At 56.6% G+C, this 8884-nt stretch overlaps 1 protein-coding gene across 3 annotated transcripts in view; it reads left to right on the top strand.

Moving 5' to 3' along the window:
- The window catches only part of BCAS4 (breast carcinoma amplified sequence 4), a gene marked incomplete at its 5' end in the record, with an annotated part of 60450 nt that extends 52317 nt beyond the window's left edge, over positions 1–8133 (top strand). For 2 of the 3 annotated variants that reach the window (XM_079719833.1, XM_079719835.1), the window contains one exon: positions 7582–8133. In XM_079719833.1, coding sequence (XP_079575959.1) covers positions 7582–7704 — 123 coding nt within the window. In that variant the 3' untranslated portion in view covers positions 7705–8133. The remainder of the gene's footprint in view (positions 1–7581) is intronic. The other variant, XM_079719834.1, reaches the window with a different exon arrangement.
- Positions 8134–8884: the final 751 nt, after the last annotated feature.

Consider the following 8884-nt stretch of genomic DNA (forward strand, 5'->3'; position numbering starts at 1 on the left):
GAGCCAGCTTTCTCCTCCACAAAACGGCCCCATTGCCATACCTGCCTCCCGGGCCCTGGAGTGCCCTGGAGGTGACCTCGGGTATAGGGCAGCAGCCGCTGGCCTCGGCAGCGGCCCAGGCTGGCCGTCCCCACCCCAGGGGGCCTGGGCCACGGATGGGGAGCATCCAGCTCCTCGACAGCCCCACGGTGACGTGAGCCTGGAGCCGCTGCCAGCTCAGATGCCCGCGGGGCTCGGCAGGTCCTGCGGACAAGTGAGTCAGGCCTGGCGGGGACAGTGGCAAGCCTGACAGCACATGCCCAGTGGAGAGGGGCCAGCTGGACGCACCCCGCAGGAATGTGGGCCCAGTGTGGCCAGGTAGCTACATTGTTCAAGAGAAACAGGAACTTGATGTTTATTTTTTTTTTTGCGGTACGCGGGCCTCTCACTGTTGTGGCCTCTCCCGTTGCGGAGCACAGGCTCCGGACGTGCAGGCTCAGCGGCCATGGCTCACGGGCCCAGCCGCTCCGTGGCATTTGGGATCTTCACAGACCGGGGCACGAACCCATGTCCCCTGCATCGGCAGGCGGACTCTCAACCACTGCGCCACCAGGGAAGCCCCAATAGAATTTTTTATTTTAGAATTAGAGACAAGTTGCTATGATAATACAGAGAGTTCCTGTATGTCCCTCACAGTTTTCCGTATTGTTAACATCTTGTTTTACTGTGGTACATTGTCACAGCTAAAGGACCCACCTCGATACACGGCTATTAACTGACCTCCGCAGTTTATTCGGATTGCACTAGTTTTCCCCTAATGTCCTTTTCTGTCCCCTGTTATATTTAGTCGTCACGTCTCCTTAGCCACCTCTGGTTTATGACGGCTTCTCAGACTCTCCTTGTTTTTGATGACCTTGACAGTTTAGAGGATTATTGGTTAGGTATTTTGTACACTGTCCCTCAATTAGAGCTGATCTGATGTTTTTCTCGTGGTTAGACTGGGGTTATGGGTTTGGGGGAGGAAGACCACAGAGATGAAGTGCCCTTCTCATCACATCAGATCCAGGGGACATGCTGTCAACGTGACGTAGACCTGATGATGTTGACCATGACCCTCTGGCCGAGGCAGTGTTTGCCAGGTGTCTCCACCAGGCTGTTACTCCCGCCTCCACCCCCGCCTCCCTACTCTACTTTGTGGAAACAAGTCACCACGCGCAGTGCCCACCCAAGGGGAGTGGAGCTCCTGGAGGGGGCAATGCATATGTCAATTATTTGGAATTCCATTTTACCTTTTGGAACTATTGTGAGATCTACAGGTTTTCACTTTTTTGGTGATCATTCCATTTCATCATGCAAACAACCTGGGCTGAGTCCTGGCTCCACCCCTTTACTACCTGTGCCACCTTGGGCAACTTGCTATTAACTGGAGTGATGGTGAGAGTAATAGCATGTGTCCATCGGGCTGTGTTCTGCGGCATAACAGAAACCTGACTAAAGTGGTTTAACCAAATAGGGTTTGTGTTTTTCCCTCATGTGACAAGAAGTCCTGAGTGGCCAGTTGATTCTCCTGGCTACTGCCCTACCGTCCTCAGCCAGTGGCTTTTGTCCTCATGGTCCCAAAGTGGGTGCAGCACCTCCAGCATCACGGCTGTGCTCCAGTCAGGACTCCATGAAGTCGACAGTATTATCCTCATTTTACAGAGAGGAAAGTGAGGCTCAAGAGGAAGAGAAACCTCTGCCTTGAAGGAGTGCTGTGAGGGTTAGAGATAATGTGTGTAACTTGGGCCACAGGAAATGTAGTTGTTGTTTTCCCAGTAGGATGGGCCTCTCCCAAGTCCTCTGGGGCTGGAGATGCCTGGTTACCTGGGGGATGAGGGTGAGTCTCTGGCTACCTGAGCTTCCACCCATGGTCAGCCTGAGGCCTCAGCCTCCCAGAGGATGACCCACACTTTGGAACCTCAGAACCTGGCCCACACGTGGGACAGCAGTATGGCCTTTCTTTTGAGGTGGAGGATGCTTAGTGAGCCAGGACAGGCTGGAGTTGTAGTGATGACCCAAGAGCAGCCAACCAAATAATACTCCGGCCTGGGGACAGTCAGCAAGGTGGGCCTGGTCCTAAATCCTGCAGCCTATGTCCGGTGACCTATCACTTAGTGCCCACTTGCATGGGAGATACAGAGATGGGTTTGTCATTCCTGTTCTATTTAGGAAGATAGATTTAGTTCTGGGGCAAACTGAAAAAACCAAGTCTGGCCTGCCCCCATCTTTGTAAGTCAAGTTTTATTGGCACGCATCCATGCCATTACTTTACAGGTTGCCTATGGCTGCTTTGGTGCTGGGAGGGCAGAGCTGAGTAGCTGTGACAGAGACTATGGGGCTTGCAAATATTTACCATCTGGCCCTTTGCAGAACAAGTGTGCTGACCCCGGCCTGAACAGAAAGCAGTCCAGGGAGATTGGGATTGACATAGATACACTAATATGTATAAAATAGATAACTAATAAGAACCTGCTGTATAAAAATAAATAAGGAATATTAAAAAAAAAAAAAAAAAGAAAGCAGCCCAGGATCGGGAATATGCAGCTGGGGCTTCCAAGAGGGAGGTACGAGGCGGGCTAGGACTCACGAGGGGCCGTGCGGGATTTCTGGGGGCAGGGGTGGGCAGATGGCACAGGCCCTGAGGTGGGTGGGCAGACAGTGATCTGACTGGGGGGCTTCAGAAGAGAGGCCCTGAAGCCAGGCTGGCCCGAGGCTCCCCCTTGCCACGTGCTTCAACAGCCATCTGGGGGCTTTGTCAGGAAAGGAGCTGCTCAGTGGTGCAGGCAGCCCAGAGGGCCAACCCCGAGGCATCCACCACCGGAAGCAGCAGGTTCCAGTAAGGTGACGTGGCCCCGTGGGCCCTGGGGCCCACAGGGGAGCACCCGCAGCTCCTCTGCCCAGCCACCGGGAGCTTCCAGATCATCTGATTTTCCAAGCATAGCTAGCTGGCAGTCTGGTTTTCCTGAGAAATCTCCTGACGTTTTACATGTTTGCGGTTAATTCCAGTTTTTAAAAATCATGCAGCCGACCAAGCACACACATGCATCTGGTGTGTGGGCTGCAGGTTTGGGAACTCGGGGGTCCGGGGTGGAAGTGAGGAAGATGTGAGAGGCTGTGTAGACCCAGGAGAGCACGCCAGGCCCAGCGCCCCAGCTCCAGAGGCCCTCCTCCAGCCGGGAGCTCGGGCTGGTGGGGTGCGTGGGGGACTGGGAGGGAGGGCGGCCGAGCCCTGGACCTGTGGTGTCAGGTTTCTGTGCTTCCCATCCTGTCCCCGCTGGTGGAACCTTCCCGCCTGCAGGCGAGGTTGGGAGCCTGGAGCAAGCGCCAGGGAGTTGGACAGTCCTCCTGGCTTACCTGGCGGTGCCTGGAGAAGAATCTCAGTACCAGCTGCAGGTGACGGGGGGAAGGGGGAGCTCTCTGAAGTGCCTTCTGAGATTCTCCAGGATTTGGGTTCGAGGCGGGAGCCCAGCAGGGCGATGGGCAGGGGCTGGACCTGGAGCCGGAGAGGCCCGAGTGGACCCCGGCTCTGTGGTTCCCTGGCCCCTGTGACCTCTGAGATGGGGACCACTCCTCCTGTCGCAGGTCATCCTCAGAATCCAAGAGAAAATGGGTGTGAAAGGGCTGGGTTTCCTTGGCATCCTGGGGTGCCTGCGACTGGGGCCTGGCCTCCGGCGTGTGGTCCTGCTCAGCCTGACAACATCTGGGGCCTCTGGCTGTTTTTAGCCTCACACGCCAGCCCTCACCTGCTGATTCCGCCACTGGTTTCCAAGCGCTTGTCCGCACTACTGTGGATTTATTCTTTGCTTTAGGCAGGAGGCTTGGTTGCAAGTGACAAGAGCCCAGGTCACCTTGGCTTAAGCAAAGAAGAGAATCCCGTGGTCTCATGAACAGGAAAGGTCCCAAGGTGACACTAACGTCAGGCACAGTTTGATTCCGGTGCTCAGGTGACACCGTCAGGACTCTGTGTTGCTTCCCCTCCCAACTCGGCTTCCTTGTGTTGGCTCCACTCTCAGGCAGGCCCCTCAGTGTGTCAGAAGTGACTGTCAGGCTCATGGCGCGTCCTCACTGGGACCTGGGAAGAGGGGACGGGGGCAGGAAACAGCCCTGCCCCAAGAGCCAGAGTGCCAAGGCTGCTCCTCATTGGGTGAGCTGGGGTCACCTGCTCACTCCTGGACCAATCACGGCCCAGGTGGGTCAGGCCTCCTCTTGCTCATCCTTCAGCTGTGGAGGTGGGCAGAGCAGCTCCGCTGGGGAGCTGGCAGCAGTGATTCCGCAAGACGGCCAAGATGCTGATACCAGAATGGGACGTGGAGGCTGCACAGGCCGAAATAACATCCCACGCCCTTCCCATGCACCCACTCACTCTCCAAGAGCAGCGTTTGGGGCTGAAGTGGCCACATTCGGAGCCCCCTGGCTCAGCTCAGGGCCCCCGTTCCTGGCTGACTGCAGGCCCAGATCTCCAATGAGCTGTGAGTCACTTTCCCACAGATTTTCCACGTGCCCCAAGATGTTGGCAGGGGCTTGGTCCGGGGCCAGCATAGAGCTGCACCAGCCTCTGCGGCCTTCCTCGCCACCCTCCCGGCTGGGGGCCCCTCTGAAAAGGGAAGCAAGCTTGTTCGGAATGGCTCATTCTCCTGGGCCCCTGTGGGGTCCTGGTGAGCACGCGCAGCCGCTGTCTAAGAATCCACGGTGCCGCCTGGCTGGGCGCTGGCGGAAGGCTCACCTCCCCCCCGCGTCCCCCTTCTCCTTGCTTTCTGAGTGCAGGAAGGACGTTTCCACTCCATCACCAGCAAAGAGGCCACCGCTGCTTGCATTAGATCTCGCGGGAATTCAAGATACGATTATATCTAAAGCTGCTAAGGAGTCTCTTAGGATTGCTTCTCCTTGGTTCCTTCATAATTATATTGATTTCCTCCTTTTTTGGAAGCCCGTCTCCTTCAGGGAGGAGGCAGGAGCCCCATCCCCGTTGGCAGAACCATTTGAGGAAGAACAGGGAGTCCAGAGGCCCAGGGTCTCCAGGAGAGGGACACCAGCTCTGGCCCGGCCTGGCCACTCGCCCTTGGGGCCCATGTGGCCTTGCCTGGGTCCTGAGATCAGGAGAGAAAGGAACCTGTCTTTTCAGGATCACCAAGTGCACTTTGGCCCCCAAGCCATGTGTCAGGACAAGGGAGCTGGTCTTTGAACTGTCATTACTTGAATGTTGCATTTTCTAGATACTCCAACGGCCAGTTCTCAGGAGGAACTGGGAGGATATTCTAAAACGATGGCTTATCCACAGACTGCATCCCTCAGGCTGTGAGATGCATCTTGGGGCTCGTTTCCCCCTTGTGTTCTGGTCACAGCGCTGTCAGAGGACTCAGGTCCAGCCCACAGGGGTGGGTGGCAGCCGCGGGAAGGTGCTGGGAGAAGGGGGGACAAATGCATCCCAAGTGTCCCCCAAGCGGGCTGAGCCAAGAGTGGCTGACCCGGGGTTGACTGGTTGAATGTTCCCTGTGCCCGTTTGTGAGGCAGACCCTTGGCCAAGGTGAATTGTTCGTCCTGGCTTTCCAGATGTGGGTGGAGACTCAGGGAGGTAAGCGGTCCCCAGACACCCGAGTGCGGTCCACCTTATCTGAAGCCCTTTGGTGGTTTCCTTCTGCAGCAGAGAGAGGGCTGGGGGGTGAGGTAGTTCAGGGCTTCGGGGCTCAGACATTAGAATCTGTTCGCTCTCACCCCAAATCCAGCCACTCTCACCTTTAAGGGATGCCTACCTGCAACAGCTTCCACTCTGGTCCCATTTCCCCTCCAGTCTAGCCTCTCCTCTTTCTAAAACACTTAACACACACACACACACACACACACACACTCTCTCTCTCTCTCTCTCTCTCTCTCTCTCTCTCTCTCTCTCTCTCTCTCTCTCTCGTCTCTTAGGATAAAGTTCTTAGCTCAGCCTCCAGCGGCCCACATCATCTGGCCCTGCTTTGCAGCGTCATCCCTGTCTACACTCTGACCCGGCCCGACTCCAGACTGAGCTGCTTCAGTGCCCGCGGCCTAGCACACCACTCAGCACTGTGCACAGGGCATCCGCAGCCTGGACCACTGCACCTCCCGCTACCCCTCCACGCAGCCCCTCCGGCCGGGGGGTTGGGGTCCTGGGTGCTTAGCCTCTGAATACCTCCTGATCCCTCCAGAATGAGATGTGGCCTCTTCTGGGTTCCAAGGGCCTTGGTGCCTCATCGCACGTTGGTGGTGTTTTCCTATTGGTTCCTTCGTCTCCAGATAGACAGGGAGCCCCATGATGGCTGGGGATGCGTCTAGTTCACAGCTGTGCCCCCGGCCGGCCCTGGGCATTCAATGAGGTAGTGGTTGAGAGGACAGATGCTCGGACAGGTGGGAGGTGGGTAAGGCACCTCCCGGGGCGTGGTCTCCCCCAACCACCCACAAAGCGGGGAATGGTCACGGTGTCACTGTGGGGAACAAGCACGGGGGTGGGTAGGTACACACCCAGTGCAGCGCAGAGCTCGTGGACGGGCTGGGCTTTGGGGGAGCTGTTATTAACTACGGGCTGGAGCCACACACCTGTGCGCTGGCACCTGTGACTGCAGCTGAAGGCTGGGGCAGAGCTTGCTCTGGGCTGAGCTGACAGAGGCGGCCTGGAGATCAAAGAGTAGACGGAGCTGCGGAGGGGAGGGCGGAAGGGCGGTGAGAGGGACCCCAGGTGGAGACGTGCAGAGCCCTCCTCCCCCTGCACCCCTGGAGCCCCACACTCCTGCCCATCTCCCTGCTGGTCCGCCCCGGAGCAGGTCACAGTCATTGGGATCGGCCCCAGCTCTACATGAGAATCACCTGAGAGCTTTGAAATACCCCGATGCCCAGGCCACACCCCAGACCAACGACATCAGACTCTGGGGACGGAGCCTGGGCATAAGCATTCCATAACTCTCCCAGGAGGTTCCCTGTGCAGTCACATTTGAGCAGCACTGTTTGAGGCGGTCCTCTGTAAAACTGGTTTGACCTTGAGATGCCTGGGTAATCCGCAGGGTTACTAGAGCTTGGGGAGGGTTGCTTGATGCAAAATCTCCCCTCCCTAACCTCCCTGCAACAAAAATCCACACCAGAAGTAAGTAAGCACTTCTTAAACTGGTTAAATTTTTTAAAAAAAGTAACACACGCACATGGCCCAGCCTTCAGGCAGCACAGATGGGTGCACATTCAAAGAAGCATCGGCCCGACCCCAGCTTTCCCAGGGCCTGGCCCACGGCGCTGTCTCGGCTCGCGGCCCTTCCTGGCACGCGGTGGCATGAGGTACAGCTGGCTTTCTCGGTCATCCCTCCTCAGAGCCCGGTTCTCTCTAATGCTGCGGAGGGCTCCGTGGACACGGACCAGCCCTGCCAACCGAGCTCCCCATCAGGTTTCAAATGGGCCGGCTTTGGCTGTCACAGGCAGTGTCACCAAAGAATCATGGAGTCTTTGGTCACCTGGGCTGTTCTCCCTGCAGGATGAACTCCTGCAACTGGAGTGCTTGGGTCTCAGAACAAGTGGCTTCACGAGGCTGATGGGGCACCTGATTTTCTGTCATTCCAGAAGCTGTGGACGCCGCCGGCCCCGACCTTCGAGCTGCCCGCATTGTACAGAACCGAGGACTATTTTCCTGTGGACGCCGGGGAGGCAACGCGCCGAGCCCCCAGCTGCCAAAGGCGTCTGTGAGCCCTGCGGTCCTGCCGTCAGGGACATCGGGAAGTGAAATCTGTGTGCCGCGCAGATGGTTTTTCGTTTTGTTTTGTTTTATCGTTGTGGATGCGTTTTCTGAATTTTCCCCCTTGCTTCACGTGGGCCCACAGGGTTTGGAGAAGCATTTAGAACCCACAGGTGGGCAGTGCCTCAGAGATGAGCTGGAGAAGGCCTTCTCCACCGGCGTTTGTCCTGCCTGGTGTTCTGGGCAAGATGGTCACCCAGGGGGATGGGCTGTGGGGCCTTGGATTTCCCTTTGCCTTGGAAGGGCTTTGCACAGGGGTTGTGAGGGGCTCGTGCAGTGCCCCCAGGGTGCGTGGCTCCAAGTATATGCGTGTCGGCCAGTTTGTGTGAACCCCAGTGCCCACTGGCCCTGTGAACCGTCTCAATAAACGTGTCCAGGTCGCCTGTGTGTAAATGTTTCCTTGATGGGTGCTCCTGCCACTGGCGCAAGCCTGATCCTCAGAATCTGCTTATTATGAAGCCCCTCGCCTGAGGGGAGGGTGCAGCTCTGGCCTTCAGATTCCCAGCAGAATGCAGAGATCATTCAGATTCCCTGGAGCCCTCCAAGGTGTGTTTGCTTTCATTTCTTCTCATGTAGATGAGTTTCCTGCTATTGTTCTGAAATGCTGGATTCCTCACTTTGGTGATGGATATTTCTAGTTTCTGCAATCCCTCCCAGAGCCAAGAACACACACACACACACACACACACACACACACACACACACCCCTGTATTGCAGACCAGCATTTGAATTTCAAGGAAATCTGACATCATGAATCAAGTGAGATAGTGGTAGCAAAGCAAAAAAAGAGTTGAGTCTTGCCAATTTTAGAACATTTAAAAAAATTTTTATTTATTTTTGGCTGCTTTGGGTCTTCGTTGCTGCCCACGGACTTTCTCTAGTTGCGGTGAGCGGGGGCTACTCTTCGTTGCGGTGCGTGGGCTTCTCATTGCGGTGGCTTCTCTCACTGCAGAACACGGGCTCTAGGCGTGCGGGCCTCAGTAGTTGTGGCGTGCGGGCTCAGTAGTTGTGGCACGTGGGCTCTGGAGCACAGGCTCAGTAGTTGTGGCGCACGGGCTTAGTTGCTCCGCGGCATGTGGGATCTTCCCGGACCAGGGCTCGAACCCGTGTCCCCTGCATTGGCAAGCGGA

This window comes from Hyperoodon ampullatus (genome assembly GCF_949752795.1).
Source record: "Hyperoodon ampullatus genome assembly, chromosome: 14".
NCBI classification, from domain to species: Eukaryota; Metazoa; Chordata; class Mammalia; order Artiodactyla; family Ziphiidae; genus Hyperoodon; species Hyperoodon ampullatus.